At 34.7% G+C, this 18406-nt stretch overlaps 1 protein-coding gene across 14 annotated transcripts; it reads right to left on the bottom strand.

The window, feature by feature from the left end:
* Positions 1 to 4606: 4606 nt before the first annotated feature.
* On the bottom strand, positions 4607 to 15719 carry LOC144545763 (putative disease resistance RPP13-like protein 1). 14 transcript variants are annotated; one of them, XM_078294310.1, is made up of 9 exons: positions 15315 to 15719; positions 10505 to 14586; positions 9782 to 10414; positions 9365 to 9477; positions 8819 to 8859; positions 8007 to 8089; positions 7109 to 7453; positions 5776 to 6441; positions 4607 to 5672 (listed from the first exon to the last, which is right to left on the bottom strand). In XM_078294310.1, exons 1-3 carry the CDS (start codon positions 15652 to 15654, stop codon positions 9782 to 9784), a joined length of 5055 nt encoding a protein of 1684 aa, XP_078150436.1. In that variant the 5' UTR covers positions 15655 to 15719; the 3' UTR covers positions 4607 to 5672; positions 5776 to 6441; positions 7109 to 7453; positions 8007 to 8089; positions 8819 to 8859; positions 9365 to 9477. The 14 variants fall into 14 exon arrangements, with proteins under 14 accessions (XP_078150436.1, XP_078150443.1, XP_078150440.1 ...); XM_078294317.1 differs by lacking the exon at positions 8819 to 8859 and having other exon boundaries at positions 4607 to 5052; positions 5572 to 5672; XM_078294314.1 differs by lacking the exon at positions 8819 to 8859 and having other exon boundaries at positions 5776 to 5837; positions 6099 to 6441.
* Between the last annotated feature and the right edge of the window lie 2687 nt (positions 15720 to 18406).

Below are 18406 nucleotides of genomic sequence, written 5' to 3'. Positions count from 1 at the left end.
TCAATCCAATTGAACAACCTACAACTTGACTGCAATTTGTACTAATACGCCAAATATTGACTTGAAACTTTGAAAGTCTTTGCTAAATTAAGGTGGTTAACTAGCAATTATATTATTAGTTGTGTTACTACAAGTTGTGCAAAATCGTCGGAATCTTATTGAAAAGTTGCATATTAAGTTGCCATTTGCCAATGTCATCATCTCTCACATGCATGATCTCATATTTATGACGTCATCAATGGCTTTTTTTATAGGAATCAATGACTTCGCCTTGAATGTGTAAGTGTTAGAAAAAGACAAGCCGTACTTTCTATTTCCCGCTCACACTAAGGTGAACTCAGGCCATGTCCGCTTCTATTTCACAATTTATATATAATTTGAGAATTAAAAGCTTGTGATTTGGAAATAATTTAAATATAAATTGAGAATTTTTCAGAATTATTTAGATTGAAGATCTCAGTTTCATGAGAGAAAATAATAATAATAATAATAATAATAATTCGGAAAATTTTGGAAAAAAAACCACAAATAGTACGTAAAATTAAAAAAAAAATCGGAATATTCATGAATTATTCGTGAATAATTCAGTGTTCGGTTTTCCATCACAAAAAGACGAATTATTTGCAAATAATTCGCGAATCTTGTGATTATGCTCAGGAGAGGAGTCAAGATTTTTAATTGGATGATAAAATATTAGAAAGACATAATTTTACAATTTCTATAAAAAAAAGTTCTGAGAAAAAACGGAAAAATAGAAACATATTTTGAATAAAAAATTTAGATAAGTCATACATAATTGTATTACTTTTCGTATGTCATGTATATTTTATTTTATTTTCTAAAACTTAGAAAGAGTTACCTAAAACAAATCAAAATGTAACTTGACTATAGTTTAATTTCGATTGAACGGCCGTACCAAATTATAACTAAAAAATGCCATTTTTTATGGGAAAATTTCTTGTATATGCCCATTCAAATTTTTGAAATAGCCAATTTTCCGATGATATATATCACTCTAATATCCAATATCCCCATCAAAAAGTCATTTTCTTTCTTCTATCCCCATTTAACAATTTAATCTTTAACTTAATTATTAAAAATTTTGAATTGACCATTATGTCCCTTATTTTTCTTCCTTTGTGAACCTGAACGATGAAGATATGGTGATTTTAAATGGAAAGTATGATGAAATAACGATGAAGAGCACACCTATTACCGAGTAGTAAAGAAAAGAGAAGACCAGTGATAGACACTAGTGGAGAACATACAATTAGTGTCGCCTTAAAAAACCGACACTAATACTTTAGTATCGGTCGTTTACAAAAAACCGACACTAATAATATTAGTGTCGGCTATTTAGATGTAGGCGACACTAATAACTGAGAATTAGTGTCGGTTGTTTATAAATAGCCGACACTATTAGTGTCGGCTATTTATAAACAACCGACACTAATACTTAACAATTAGTGTCGGCTATTTACAAAGTATTAGTATCAGCCCGATTAGTGTCGCCTAATGTCCGACACTAATACCCATAAACAGCCGACACTAATTCCAAGTTCTCCACTAGTGAGAGAATCGGGACGGCGGAGCGAATTGCAATAGAAGAAAAGAGGCGATGAAATATTTGAGGAAAATAGCATCAGAGAAGAAGATGAAGCGTCTCAAAGAAAGGAGGTTCTTTTTCAATACTGTAAAAAGTTTAATGGACACCTCCATTTAATTTTTAAAGGGTACAATGGTCAATTCAAAATTTTAAATAATTAAATTGAAGATTAAATTGTTAAATGGGGATGGAAGAAAGAAAATAACTTTTTGATGAGGATACTGGATATTAGAGTGATATCATGGGGAAATTGGTTATTTCAAAAGTTTGAATGGGCATACAGGAAATTTTCCATATTTTTATGGCATCACATGCACAGACTCCATCAAGATGGAATGCGTATCCTCTGCATTAACGACTCAAAAGATTCATGAATCTCAACTGTCTGATTTTAAATGGAATCAATCTTCTATAACATAGGAGGTTCTTTAACATTAGCGTGGATCTAATCAGCACAGATTTTAAAGCAGATTAGATGGTCAATATTCATTAATTCAAAAGATTTTCTTTTGAGTTAATGCAGAGGATATGATTTCATCAAGATTGTCCCCAATTTATTATTTTTAAAGTACAATTACAAGGAATTGCAGGATATGTATGCGAAATTTTGTATAGCTTGGCGATTCAAGGCTTGAAGAGTCGCTATTAGTAATGACTAATGACAGATTCTGAATAAATTATGTTGGAAATTCGCTATCCTGTGTTGTGGCAAAAGGACTCAGAAATGTCTGACTGATTCGTGTACTCCGTTTTAGTATTTGTATAATTTTGTTTTAATATTTACACAGAGCGTACGGATCGCGAAACAGATCAGACGGATACAAAATCCGTCAAATTCAAAGTAGGTTCAATGAGCGTGAACCTACTTCGTTCTACAAATTTAGAGTCTAATTAATGTTGCACTTGGAGAGCAAAACGAATCTGTATCACTCCAGGTACTTGTGGTGCAAGTTGAAAATTCGGACTGTGCTTTTAGCTTGGCACAAATCTCAAAGCAACCCCTACAGTTAAAACAGTATCGGATTGAGTTTGATTTGAATACAATTAATCTACGCTATTCGTTCTTTCAAATTGTACCTCAAGGAACACGGATTCGAGCAAAACACTAGGCGAAAGTTACTAAATATTTTACATCAAAATTTCCCTTTTCATGGGCTGAAAGATTCTTAAAATTATATTAATTAATTTGAGAGAATTTATATAGAATATGATTTTGCATGAACTCGTATGACTTGAAACCAATTTAATTAATGTGAGGTCCCCCAAACCAATATCTGATCCAATTGAGATGCTAGAGTTAATTAAGAACAGAACTAAACATAAAACACAATTAAAATTTTGATTAATTTATTATTTATACATCTACATAATCTATCAATTTTTTAATAAATTTTAGAAGCTCATGAAAACCCAATCATAAACATAAGCGACTTGAGGTCTCTTTAACAACACCATATATATGATTCACTTTGACCTGTCTCTTGACTAGACTTCTAGTCTATCTCGCTTACGTGGCATCTTAGATTTTAATTTGCATGACGTCGTGCTATTCCTTCCCCATGTTGTCATCTTGAATACGTGGCCAACGACGTCATGCTACTATGTGTTGGTTAAGGATATTTTTCTAGGGGTGTCAATGGGTACGATAGAGTAGAGTGAAAGCATTTTCATATTCATACCTACTAAAAATTATATTTTTTATATTTTATTCTTACTCATTAAAATTTGATCTTACTCTATCTTATACTTACCTGTTAAAATTATTGGGTAACGAAATGGTAACGGATGAATAACGAATAATACTACTATGAGGAATATGCTAGCATGCTATGCATAGCATAGAACCCCTTCCATGCAACGCCTTGGATTTTGACTTTTCAAAATTCTAACGGTCGATCTGAACCGTTCATCTTGTTCTCCATATTAATATGTGTTTGGGGACCAAATTTTACATTTTTTGAAATTTGTTTACTATTTCTTTAGATTTATTGAAAATCGCTGTTTTCAGCAAATATAGACTATAAAAAAACAACGATTTTCAATAAATCTAAAAAAATAGTAAAAAAATTCCAAAAAATGTAAAATTTGGTCCCCAAACACATATTAATATGGAGAACAAGATGAACGGTTCGGATCGACCGTTAGGATTTTAAAAAGTTGAAATCCAAGGCGTTGCATGGTATGCTATGCATAGCATGCTAGCATATTCCCTACTATGATAATTAATTTTATTATATTTTACAAATAGAACATCAAAACTCATTTATTTCGTACATATACAATGATATTATTAATAAAAAAATAAAAATAAATGTGCAATCAATTTCGACTAAATTGTATTTTTTATAAAACAAAATAATTCAAAAACAAAAATATATCTTCCGACAAATTTAATTATTTCATTAAAGAAGAAGACATATAAATAAAAATAATATTTTTAATATTTTTCTTATAACAAAAACAATACACTAAATAGAAAAAGTACTCACTAATATTGCTCAAACATTATCATATTATTATATTTTATATAATTACCCTATAAGGTAACGAGTACGAAATAGCCTTTACCCGTACCCTTATCCGTTTAGCTAACGAAAAAAAAAATCCTTACCCATACCCGCCTTATCGAATACGGTATGGATCGGGTAAATGACTAAAAGGGTATCATTGACACCCCTATATTTTTCGGATGATATTTGGAGTTGGTAATTTGGGAATGTGTATTCTCTGCATTAACTCAAATGGAACCTCCTGTCTATGACATAAGGATCCTTTAATATTAGTGCGGATCTAATATGTACGAATTTTGATATAGATCAGATGGTATAGATTCATTAACCCAAAAGATTTCCTTTTGAGTTAATGCAGAGAATCCGAATTCGTAATTTGGAGAGCTCTCTAACATTTTCTACAATATTGAAAATTATTAAAGATGAATATATCAAATTATTTACAATTCATAAATATTAGTTTCAATTTTAAAATTTTGTAGAAAACAAGTTGAAAAAGTGACGAGTCCTTTACATATATAAATGACTTGATCTACATGTCACAAAATAATTCGGATGTCAAAATTGTACTTGGGCCATCTACAATCAGTTGTGTCGTACCAACAAAACGCTTCGAGGCCCATTAATTTTAAACCATTCAAACAATATGCTCCCTGGGTCGCTTAGTAGGCCTAACTGGGCCGCTTAGACAATTCTTACAGCTGCTAGTCTGCTAGTTTTGTTGAAATTATAGATGGAAAGAAGTTCAATGTCTTCTCAATTTTACCGTCGCAGAGCAGCTAGCAGAATGTTATATGTCACAACTTTAGGCTGATGCAATTTAGAAATCATAATTTTTACAAAAAAAAAATGTCCTCTGAATTTGTCCTGTGCAATCCTTCTTTCCACAGCCCAGTTGTGAGAGTGATATATCTCATCAATTTAAGTTTACGCCATCTGAAAAGTATGACATACAGAAAATCATGTCATCAATTTAAGTTTATGCCATCTCAAAAACATTAGGCTCATGCCCTTCAGAAATCATGTCATCATAAGAGCGTTGTAGATCATCATATTAAGCTCAAGCCCTTTGGAAATTGTAACATATATAAAATCCAATGTTTTTTCCAAGTTCTACCTTTGTTGCAAAACATAATTATAAATAAGTAAATATTACGGCATTACACTAATTATGTTCTGTACAGATTATTTGGTATAGAAAACCAATGCTTTATGAGTTATACCTTCCTTGTACAGTGAAGTTATAAGAATGTTTGTAGGTGACAACATTAGTGTAATGTCCTTTGGAAATCATATTATCAAGAAAATCCAATACCTTCTCATTTTCAGCTTTGTTGCACATACTATCTATAAGTCAACATTAGGCTGGGTTTAGGGTTTTTTAATTGTTGTAAATTGTAATTGAACAAAAGAATCATGCTCCTTGGAAATTGTAATATATGGGAAATGCAATACTTCCTGACACTCTTTCGAAATTAGATTTGTGGTCTTCGCAATCTTCGAGGTGATAACATATGGATCCATGTTCGAAGCCGGCCTCCTATCCTCGAAATAACCTAACACGACAAATATAAAATATTACTTAAAGTAAAATAAAATTGGCAATCTTTGAGATGATAACAAATGCAAATGTTAGGAGAGTAAAAAAAAAAAAAAAACCCTTCGCCATCCTTCTCGGTCTTACGACCCACACGAATGGATGCACCACGGTTGGCAACAACCTACAATAGAAAATCAAACAATTATTATAGCATCAATTTGAAGGGACCTTCCTAGTTCCATTAAGATATAAGAACTAATTGTTCAAGGGCATGACACTGCCAACCGTGGTGCCTCCTATTTCCCAAGCTGAGTACCAAATGAAAATGCAAATGCTCCTAATTTATTGTAACATCCTCCAATAAAATGATCCACTAATGCACCAGATATTAGGTCCAACTGTTTGAGATCACACCCATCTCAACTTTCGAGCAATTAAATACCACAAAGATTGCTGATCTGAATAGAGCTTCCACCACCATCGAAAGCCGGGTACCTTATAGCTCAGTGAATCAGAGGAGATACAATGGTACCAAAGTGCTTCCCTTGGCCGGCCTTGCTACCGTTGTGGAGAGGACACCTTAGGCAAACATCAGCCACTAACCTGTCTGTGGACTTGGACATGGAGCTTTCGACTTCCATTTGGCGCTTTTTTTGTGCTGCCATTAGACTCATACCAAAATACTACTACTCAAACCTTCCCCTCTACTGACACCTGATCAGTTGGTCCAGGAGTAGGCAGTTGAACAAGAACCCGCACCTCCCCAGAAGAACACTCGGCGCACCCTATGACTCAAATATAATGGTATGTTAAAATAACATTCCTTATAAATAGAAATTATCAGATATATTTTGTAGATTCATAATCTGTACTGGCTACTAATTTCCAGCTGTCTTGCAAAGCATAAGAACTAGATACATGCAGTCTTAACAAAATGGAGCTGAAGTATACTAATCAATAAACCCATCTTATACCATTATCAGGGTTTACGTGAGGAGCACAGAGCAGGTCCGATATGCTTTAAAATTTGTGCGCACAAATCTCAGAGCAGAAGGGTGAACGAATCTTAAAAAACATCGAGCGGCTCCAAAGCCCATGGGACATACACTTTTCTCCTAGGCAAGAGAGAGGTTTTTCCCTTCGCCTCTCTCACACACACTATTACGAATCTCAATTTGTGTTGTAAACTTGTAATTAAACATTTACCTAGAACAGTACAAGTATGTGCTCAAGTCAACTCAAACTTGTTAATTACATCAAATAATCTCAACCTGACAACCTTTAGCTATGATTGATGCAAGTTTTGCAACTATATACTGGTATGGCCTAATTACGTCTGCCAGTAAGTGCTTTACTGGCACGTGGTGGTACTGAGTTCCCTGAGATTTTAGCTGATTTAACCTCAATTATCATAAACATAAAATTAAATAATCACAATAAGCCTCAATTTACCTCAGCTGTGCAGAAGTATGCTAATCCTTCTCTTATGCAAGTATTTTCTCCCAATATGGATCCCAGGTACATGCTCGACTGGTACATGGTGGTACTGAGTTTCTATAAGTGTGAAATCAACCTCATTTAAGCTCCAATTAATCCTCTTTTTGATCTTTTCCTCAATCAATGATTTAAATTGTGGCCACATCTGTTTATCCAGTACAAGTACCGCACGCAAGACAAATAATCCCAAAACAACAATCTTAACCAAACTAGATAGAAAAAAAAAGCACTTTTACAGAAATCCCCTTGCCAACATTGTTCTTTTGCAGATCTCAACCTTGACGCCTTTAGTTGCTAAATCTAGAAAGCACAAACAGGAAAGGTAAATCAGCTTTAATTCTAGTACTGAAATTTTCAAATATTGTGCATCAAATCCAAAAACTAGCTAGTCAAGGATTGCTGCATTTTTCCAAAATCATTAATTTTAATGTGACTTGTAACTTGTCTGTATGCTCTTCTATTGAAATACAAGTAGGGGTTCATATAAAATATTAATTGAATGCTGACACCCATTTTTAAAATACTGGCGATAATGCTGCTTAATTTCTGGATTGAGTCATTCTGAGATCTATTGAGCATTTAGGTTTCAAGATCAAATATCAGATAATACAATATTAGTGAACAAATCTGGTACAAATGGTGCATTGAGTGAGGCCTTAATCAGTAAATACCAGCTCCACTTAATGAAATTGCAATCTTTGGGGAGTACTGAATACATATCTATATATGACAAGTTTAGAGTCTTTTATTGTAGTTTCTATATGTCCAATTTTTTTTTAAAAAAAAGAATTACTAGTTGTTGCCTTATTCTCTATTGGTCTCAGCTCAGGCAAGACGCAAGACCATGTCTTACCATCTCCGATCAATTGCTTCAAAAGAATGCTTGACCCTGCAGCACTTATCCAACTCTGGCAGCACTTATCCAACTCGATTGCCCTTAGAAAAATTGAATATCAGTTGATTTCAAATTAACAGAAGTCTTGCTGACAACATGAGTGAAGGGAAATTTGCAAGAACGTCCTTGTCAAAACTTAAATTATGCTTTCTTATCTAAACTGTTATTTGGTTTTGAACACTTTCTCATATATATAACCAGATTCAAAAATACAGCTAGTATGGTTTTAAACAAAAAGAAAAAAACAAAGAGAGAGAGATTAAAAGGATAAGGAAAAATTGTAAATTCTATAAACATTCAAAGCTAACATGGTTTATAAATTTAATTTACAACTTAAATTGGAAGGATGAGGAAAATAAATTTCATGTCCTTCACATTTTCGAAATTATTCACAAAAAAGAACAATACTAGTAAGTGTGTAACTGGAATATATTAAAACAATTAAACTGACAAAGCAGTCCACAAGAAGAGTTTCGTAAGCACATTATCTGATTATTCAAAGTGAACTAAAATATTAATATTAAATTCTCCTAGATATATCTTATGAAAAACAAATTTCCTTGTGTGCCCAGTAACATAAGAAATCATAAAATAAAACTAACAAAAATAGAAATCAAATAACTCCTAAATCAAAGAAGTATGATATTATAAACATGCATTCTATCCTTGACTTTTTCTGCTGGACCTACATGAGCTGGTACAGTGAGCCTTGGATAGCAAAAAATACAAAAGAAGTTTATGTTTATAGGGAAGAAAAATGTGGTTCTTACTGACATATACCCTCTGGCAGCACTTATCCAACTCGATTGCCCTTAGAAAAAGTGAATATCAGTTGAATCCATAATTTAATTCGATAGGGGTTTAGGAAATAAGCATCACTCAAGTGTGCAATAATGTCCCCTTTTAGTTTAATCTAATTAACTCAAAATGAAGGAGGTTGTAGAAATATATATCAATATAACCCGACTTCTTGCTCAGCTGTGCTATTAGTTTAGGATAATCATTAGGTTAATTTCAGTTCAAGTGATCACAGAGTTCTGCTACCAAAGATTATATAGTTGATGTTTGCTTAATCCACTTTGATTGTAAGTAATTATGTCAAAGTGCAGGTTAAGCTGAATCTGTCTAACCAGTAACAATACAACTGCTGATTCATCTTATGTTTTTTACTTAATTAGTTTGAAATCCTTAAAACTCCCAATTATCACATATTTGCATCATCACTGAACTCTTTATTTTATAAATTTTTCAAGAATTATAAATATATTTATATATTATGCACATTCCTTGCATAAATTAAAACAAAAAATATTTACCAAAGTTCAATAAGTCTTCTGCATGGCCATACCAGCAATTAATCTTTTGTTGTTGCTCCGGCACCTTCCTGCTCATCTTTACTATCATCTTGGGGATTGTCAATAGGATTTGTCTGCCAATGAAAATTAGACATGACATGCAGGTAAGCTAGGATTGTTCTAGAGGATTTCAAACTGGAAATAAGTGTTATACAAGCTATTCAGTCATGTAAAAACCAAATATATTCTAGCACTGGAAATCTCCTCATTTTCCTATTCTTTATTTCATTTTTTGTCTTCTTGTACAACTTGGGTATGTTTTTTTTTTCTATGCTTTATGAATCAATTAAGGCTCAAACATGAAATTCCAGAAAATCTACCCAAAATAATTGGTACTGGTTGCGTCTACTATTAAAAAATATTATTTTAGTGTTGTACCTAGTCCTCGTAGTAAGTGATGTTGTTTCTCTGGCACCAGTCTCTCATCAGAGGGCAATCACCAATGGTAATATGAGGCCTGAATTGGAGTCTTTCAGTAGCAAGACAGATGCTTATGTTCCTACAATGTAGTAATTCCAAATTTTCTAGTTTCAGCAAGCCATGAAAACCTTCCAACACAGCCAGCCTTGGGCAGTTCATTATCACAAGATTCTTAAGAGTGCTCGAATGGTTTTGCACTGATAGTAATGGCAAGGAGCTGAGCTTGTCACAACAATTCAGTTCCAAGAACTTGAGTGATAGTGGCAGTGTTTTATCATTCCAATTGCAAAACTCTGGACAGTATGATATGCTCAAGCGCTTGAGGTTCCTGAGGTTATCCAACCCTGTCACTGATATGACCTTTCTGCACCTCAAAATCTCCATTATAACCAACGAAGGTTGATTTAGCATTATATGTTGACAGCTCAACCCAACTACTGGTACACATGTTAATGATTCCATTTCTAGAAAATCCTCTTTTGTTAAGAATAGTGCAAGGGGATTTTTCAGAAGTGGAATTGGGGAATTGACGGATGACAAACAAATCTCATTATTCCCCAATAAGTTCAACACTTTACTCGTTGTATCTCTCTGTTGCATGAGTAAAACATATTAGTGTGATTAAAGAATGTAGAGTAATGAAAAAAAATTTAAAATGCTCATCACATGGTGATCCTTTACCTGATAGATATATCTTTTGCCCAAATCCATTCTGGGACAGTCATAAATTTCAGCCCTTTCAATCATCGAGTGCAACACATTATTCACAGGAAACTGGAGAATGGGACAGTATGATATTCGCATGTTTTTCAGCCCTTTTTGTAATTTGGGACAATCCTCTAATAGGAGGTTTGTATGAAACAATGTCTCTCTCTTCACCCAATGAATTGAGGTGAGTAGTGGACAGTGAAAGACATGAAGCATTTGGATTTTAGATTGTAAGGGAAAGATGATTTCCTTAATATTGCTATAAGCTATCTTCAGTTTCTTGATTGCTGTTGGAATAGTTGGGAGATTGAATTTTGGGCAGTGTTCAAAACTAACTTCCTCAATAGAATTTAAGCCTCCATCACTCCAATTAATAGAGATTAGTTCTATACAGTTTGAGATTGTTATGTTCACAGATACTGACCGGAACATGATTGAACGAAAGCCACACTCATGTATCTTCAATTTCAAGGTTCTAACCGGAATGGTTATGAGTTCCAATTTTGGGCAGCATTCAAAACTAACTTCCTCAACAGAATTTAAGCCCCAATCAATCCAATTAATCAAGATTAGCTCTGCACAGTTTGAGATTGTTAGGTGCTCAGATACTCCATAGAACATGATTGTACGGAAGCCACACTCGTGTATTTTCAGTTTCAAGGTTCCAACCGGAATTGTTACGAGTTCCAATTTTGGGCAGTATTCAAAGTTAATTTCTCTAACATAAATTAAGCCCCCATCCCTCCAATTAATCGAGGCTAGCTCTACGCAGTTTGAGATTGTTAGATTCTTAGATACTGACCAAAACATGATTTCACGAAAACCACACTCATGTATCTTCAGCTTTTTAATTACCGATGGACATGCTAGAAGTTTTAATTTCGGGCAGTATTCAAAAGTAACTTCCCTAACTGATAAGCTTATGTCTTTCCAATAAATCAAGATTAGCTCCGGACAGTGCGAGATGTTTAGTTTCTGAGATATTAATGGGAACATGATTTCACGAAAGCCACATTTGTGTATCATAAGTTTCCTGATTCCGGCAGGGAATGTCAGGAATTCTAATTTTGGGCAATGTTCAAAGGTAACTTCCGCAATAGAATTTAGACCCTTATCCCTCCAACTAATAGAGATTAGCTCTAGACAATTTGAAATTATTAGGTTCTCAGATCTTGACGGTAACATTATTTCACGAAAGCCACATTTCTGAATGTTCAGCATCTTAATTTCTTCAGGAATGGTAGGGAATATCCATAATTCAGGGCAGCAATGAAGTGAAATACTCTTAAGAGCTGGTAGTTTGTGAATGTTTGTGAATTTGCATAATCTAGGGCAACCTTGAACTGAAATGTTCACAAGAGCAAGCAAACCTTTTCCCATTGAATGCACTGAGATAAGATCTGGACAGTTAGAGATCAAAACATTTTGTACCTTAGAATCTAACGAGAATTGAAGTTCATGACAACTGCATTCTGTTACTAGCACATCTCTAACTTCCAACGGAATTGTTGCGATTGTCCGTAACTTTGGGCAATTATCTATGACGAGTTTCTTAAGACGGGGGAAGTCACAATCATGCGCCTGCCACTCCACCACATTGAGCATGTTCCTCAATGAGAGCACTTCAAGTGATGGGTAACTAGGTTCCTTGGGTTGCTTGGAAGAGCCATATTCTGTCAACAGTGAATATGTGATCAGCTCATCTCTCACATTTCTAACACCAATATTACCTGATATGTCCAGAAACATGAGATGTGGCAGTTGACCAAATGGTGGTAAGAAGTTAGGCTCAGTCCAAAAGTTAAGAGTAAGAGTTGTCAGTTTGGGAAGTAATGGATTAAGCAACCAAGAAGGAAAAATTCGCCCTCCATAATTTAATATTGCAAGCTCTATGAGGTTACCATGAGGTTTGAGGCTCGTGAGTACAACATCCTGTATCTTCTCATTATTCTCATTCTTTGTATTTTTACTTGAACAAACAACTAAATGGAGTTCTTTATCTCTACAACCCAGAATACTATGACCTTCATCAAAGTTTAAAATTAACTTGTGTAAATTTGGTTTTGATGCAAGATTGGCATTTCTGGAGTATTCCACATTACTGATGTTCCTAAGCCCTGATATGCACAACAACCCGCTAAGCTTATTCATATCCTTGAGCTCTCCCAGCCCTCCAATCATGCCATGATCCATGACACTAAAATGCCCACTTAATGGTTTAATAGTTGTTAATTTTCCAATCCCAGATGGCATGTTGATAAGAGATAAAGGTAAATTTAGAATGCGCAACCTAGTTAACTGTTCTATGCCCCTTGGTAACTCTTTGAGTTTTGTACAATATTCTAATGATAATGTATGCAGGTTACGAAGCATAAACATAGATTCAGGTAACTGCTGGATTTCACCACTGCTCAATTGAAAATACCGAAGGTTAACAAGGTTTTTGATGTTTTCAGGTAACTCTCGAAGATAAAAGCTATTAAAATCCAAAGTTTGGAGGTTGTAAAGAAGACATAAAGTTTCAGGAAGCGTCTCCATATGAGTATTTCCAACAGAAAGGTAGCGCAAGTGCTTCAACGTGCCGAGTGTATTTGGCAACAAGGAATGCCTCAGATGAAGGGCTCTTGCACCAACAAACTCAGATGAGATTGCAAAGTCAAAGTTCCAACTTCTTGGGCATTCCTTTACAAATGTTCTGATAGAGCAGTAGTCGCTGCGAGCTAAACAAGAACCCAATAATTTATCTTGATTGGTTAAGTACAGGTGGTTTACTTTGCATGGACCATTGCATTCGTGGTCATTTTCCAAAATAGGTCGGTAAGCTTCTTGAGAAATGGATCTTGCTAGATCATACACTAAATCATGCAAAAAGTACCCAGTGAAAGACTCACAATCAACAAGTGATCTGCCTTGCAATTCATCAAAGTACTCGCTTCCAATCTCTTCTAATGTTTTCATTTTTCTTGTATTGCCATTAATATAGCCTTGTGCCATCCAGAGTCTAACCACCATGTCTTTTTCAAATGGTGTATCTTTCGGAAACATGGATAAATAAAGGAAACATGGCTTAAGATGTTGTGGCAATTTCTGGTAACTTAACCATAATGCTGGCATAATCTCTCCAGTCTCATCTATCTCTGATATATCACTCTCTAAAATTTCCCTCCATTTCTCTTCATCCATTTCATAACAGAGAAGGCCTCCAAGTGCCTTTATGGCCAAAGGTGAGCCTTTGCATTTTTGGACAATACCACGACCAATCTTGTGCAGGTTTCCATTTTCACTTGCCTCACTATTGCCAAAAGCAAAATGCTTAAACAGCGACCAACAATTTTCCTCTGGTAAGGATCCCAATTGAAATGGTGATGTTGTCTGCATGATCTTAGCAACGGAGGTATTGCGAGTCGTCATCAAAATTCTTACAAATTTAGCCCCAAAAAAACCAACTCGAAAGCACTCCCATATGTTTCTTTTTTCATTCCACACATCATCTAGCACAAGAAATAAGCTAAGACCTCTCATCTTCTCCTTGAGAACATCTTGGAGTATGCTTAGCTCACACGATTGAAAAGGGTTGTCACTCACGGAGTCAACGATAGCTTTGGTTAGCCGCACTAGATCAAAATCTTCAGAAACAGATACCCAACATCTTTTATTAAACAACCAACGAATCCTAGAGTCATTGTAAACAAGTTGGGCAAGTGTGGTCTTGCCAACCCCGCCCATTCCAACAATAGGAAGAACCATAATATCTGGACCATTTGAAAGGTTGAGGAGGCTAATGATCTCCTCCTTCTCTTCCTCCCTCCCAAAAATAGCTCTCTCATCCAAATGAGAGCTGGTTGGTGGTCGGATTTGTGGACCGCTAACCAGTCGGGTCCCATCCTCCTCCCTCAAATGAAGATCCCTACGAGCATTTGAAATTTCTTGAAACCTCTCTGTTATACCCTTGATCTTCTCAACCATGCCCTCTGGAATCGAGGCCTTAGTAATGGTAAATGAATAAGAAGCAAGGGAGGATGATGCATAAATTTCAGCAAATTTTCTCTTAGTCCCTGTAGAATTGTATATCAAAATTTCTCTTGGTGATCCCCATATTTATCTCAGAAAAAAAAAAATGTGAGTAGAACTAGGGCGTTCTCTAAAACCTATTGGATTGACTTCAAACGACAAATCTAAATATTGAAATCGATCTACTTCATAGTGATGCGATTACATGTCAAATTTTACAAATTTTCGAAATAATTTAATCTAAAGTCAAGCAGTCAAATAAATAAGGTTTATAAGTTAATTTTAATGCATTCATTTTGCGTTTTTTTTTACTGCTTGACTTAAAAAAAATTAAAATATTTGATATGTAAACACATCACTCGTGAAGTAGATTATTTTCAACAATTTGGATTCATCATTTATGGTCATTTAGATAGATTATGGAGTTAAGCTCACCAAAGAATTGGTGAACTTAACAACAGCCTAGTTTTACTCAAAAGAATGTCCTAGTCTCTTACAAATTATAAATTAACACAAGGTTTACGCCAAGGATTTTTTATGTTTTCTATTTTTTTTCCTTCTTTGTGTTGTTTCTGATGGAGTCATGAGGGTTAAAGTCCCACATTTGGCAATTAAGCTGTATCTTATTAGCTTACCACTTAGGCACTATGCCAGTAAATATAAATGGAAAACAACTCTAACTCACATGAGTCAGCATACACTTAGACATTTCATTGAACATCTTGTGTGCAATAATTAAAGTACCAAAAGATAGAATGAAAAGCATATATACCTCCGTTCCTATGGTAGGCCTCAATGGCAGCATCACCACTCTCAACAATGGATCTGAGCAACTCGTAGTAGAACTCGTCGAGCACATCCTCTGCCTGGTAGGCCACACCTCTGAGCTCCTCCAGCCACAGCCGAACAGATCTGTCGTGGATCTCCCTCTCTTCAGCATCTTGTTGAACAGCCTGGATCCTTACAAGCATCCGAGTCAGCTTCTTCAAATCATCTCTAACACTTTCCACTGGATCCTGATCCTGCTGGTGCGAAGTGGAAGGGTTGCCTCGAATGGCGTCAAGGAGTTTAGTTGAGAGGGATTGGATGGAAGAAAACAGTCCGGACGCCATTAAATTGAATTGAATCTCTTCTCTTTACTTTTCAGTCTCTCCGTCTCTGCTCTCTACAGAAAATTGATTTAATTTAGGATGCGTGTGCGCGAATATGCATTTGCTGAGATATCTCATATTTTGCGTGGCTTTCTGGAAAATCTTAACCGTTTAAATACATTCTGCACGAATCTCAAGCTCAAATAATACTGGGTCCCCGCGCTGTTCCGAATAGGCACCGGACACGTCGGTCACGCAAAATATGAGATACCTCAGAGAATAAGCACTACGTGTGTGCACGGGCGCTGAAGACAGTAAATGCGCTTTAGTGATGATGTAACGCTTAGTTCGATAGAAATAAAATGGACTGCTATCAGCCTTTCATTCAAATAAAAAAAAACAAAATAAGCCTTTCAGTAGTTTGACTAATACAACGGGCTATTTATTGTTGTTGTTTTCTCACCACACCGACCGTGTGATGAAATCAAGCTCCAAATTAAGTCCGACCACATGGCAAATTGAACCAATCGAAAATAATGATAATAAGAAAAAGGAAGTATTGATTGAATATTGGCATAAAACAATGTTACAAATAGAATCAAATTATTTAAAATATAGCACCCATAAAATATAATTTTGTATATGGTCTCTGTCGCTCACCAAATCAGTTGGATGATAAAAATCACTCATAATTTTTGCTAAGAAAACTCATTATCAATCTATTCTTATATACTATTTGGCTGCTAAATTATGCTAAATTCAAATATTTAGTCTTTTTTTTTATTAAATTTATTTTCTATTATGTATTATTTAGAACTTTTAGCTTTAAAAAAAATAAAATTGCTTAAAATTCATACATCAATTGGTCTTAAGTCTTACTGAGTTGCTTAACGAATTATGAATCAACTGAGTTGTTAACAAGTTGAGCACAAGTACAGTTTTTTAACTCAGTATTGTTTTCTCAATAATTTAATAAATCGAACACGAACATGCTCCAACTTGCTCGAAATCTGTTCATTAACAGCACTACAAAATCAGGATTGATCCTAACAAGGATGTGCGTTGCAAATCCTGTCACAGATTAATGCTTTATGTAAAAAGCTATCTCACAAAATTTCTACAAATCTAAACAAAAATATAAACATATCTACCAAAACTAAATTCCATAATCAAATATCCAATTTTCAAAAATCTGATATATAGTCGGTTGCGGTTAATTGTTTTTTTTTGACAAATAAATAATTTAAATAACTTGTCATTTTAACTCATGCAACCTTGTCCTACATTAACTCCAAAGGGAATCTTTTGAGTTAATGAATCTCAACCATTCGATCTATTTTAAGATTCGTGCGAACTAGATCCGTACTAATATTAAAGGGTCCTCTATATTATATGCAAGAACTAAATTGGCTCCGTTCAAAATAAGACGGTTGAGATTTAAGTTGATATTCAATTCAAAAATTCATCTTTCAACCTCAGCTGTTAGTGGATCAGAAAATCTACGTGCATAATATAAGAATGAATATATCATGTATGAGAAGAAAATATGAAACTGATTTTTGTTTCTTTTTCTTTTTTTAAATGACAAGAAAATATGGACCTTATCATCTTTATTGGGCTGAATATGGATCAAATAAAATAATAAATTATTTACTTTTGGGCTTTATATATACTTGGTAGTTTTCTTATGTTATTTTTTCTTGGTTTATGGGCTTAATTAGTGTGATTTTTGTGACCTTTTCTTGGTTTCATTTTTGGGCTTCTATGTTATGGCGGCTGTATATATATCGTTTCACCCTTTTATTTTGGAATTCGGATTCCATGAAGTAACTTAATTTTTTAGCTTTGATCCAGACCGTCTAAGATGCTCTAACACGAATCTTAAAGAGCTCGGACCCTTCAAATAATACTGTCCCCTGCGCTATTTATCCTGTGGGGAAGATCAGAGTCAGAAGTTTTTGGGGTCAGGCGCGAGAAGAATAATTATTTTAATTTTTCAAAGACTCATTTTGCAGTTTAATTTTCTTCCAAAGCTTTTGAATAGAACTTTTTTGAAGTTTTATTTTTTCTTCTCCCTCTCTCTTTTTTTTTTTCATTATCTGATGCATGTTTTCTATGAAACATTGTTTTAAATTAAAAATAAAATAAAATAATAGAAAGACAAAACCTAGGTAATGAGGCAGACGCAGCGCTGAGCTGCTGGCAGTCCAATCTAGAGTCCGCGGTCGTCGCCACACCTCACCCAGTCCAGACACTATGTCGATACGTCGCTGCATCGATGCGTCGCTGTGTCACTGCATCAGCCTTGCCCTAATCAGACGCCGCCTCCGTCTCCACCTCTGCCTCGCTCTGTCAAGACTTTGTCTCGCGTTTGTCTGTAAATCAATTTACAAAGAATGAAGAAACGGCTGAATTCTCAGATCTAGGTTTTTTATTTGTTTTCGTGGATACGAATGCTCACTCGGTTTCGGACGGGCAATTACCGATAGAATCCAGAGAATTATGGACAGGCTTTGGTATGGAACTCGTAGTATCCTACATATTTTAATGAGTTGACTACATCTCTTTTCTCCTGCTTTTTCTAGGTCATTTCCTCGTTTGTCTTTTCACGGAGAGAAATGTCTTTTTTGTTTGGGCCAAGACAAAAAAAAAATTGTATTTGCACAAAGTTCTGCAGAGAAATCGTTTTTTTGTTTGCACAAAGTTCGGCCCAGAATAATTTACATATACACATTTTTTTTCTTTTTTTGTAATTAAAGGGTCCTGTTTGATT

This window comes from Carex rostrata, chromosome 28 (assembly GCF_964058835.1).
Source record: "Carex rostrata chromosome 28, lpCarRost1.2, whole genome shotgun sequence".
In the NCBI taxonomy this organism is placed as follows: domain Eukaryota; kingdom Viridiplantae; phylum Streptophyta; class Magnoliopsida; order Poales; family Cyperaceae; genus Carex; species Carex rostrata.
Note: the sequence above shows the minus strand (reverse complement) of the source record. Positions and strands in the feature narration are given on the sequence as shown.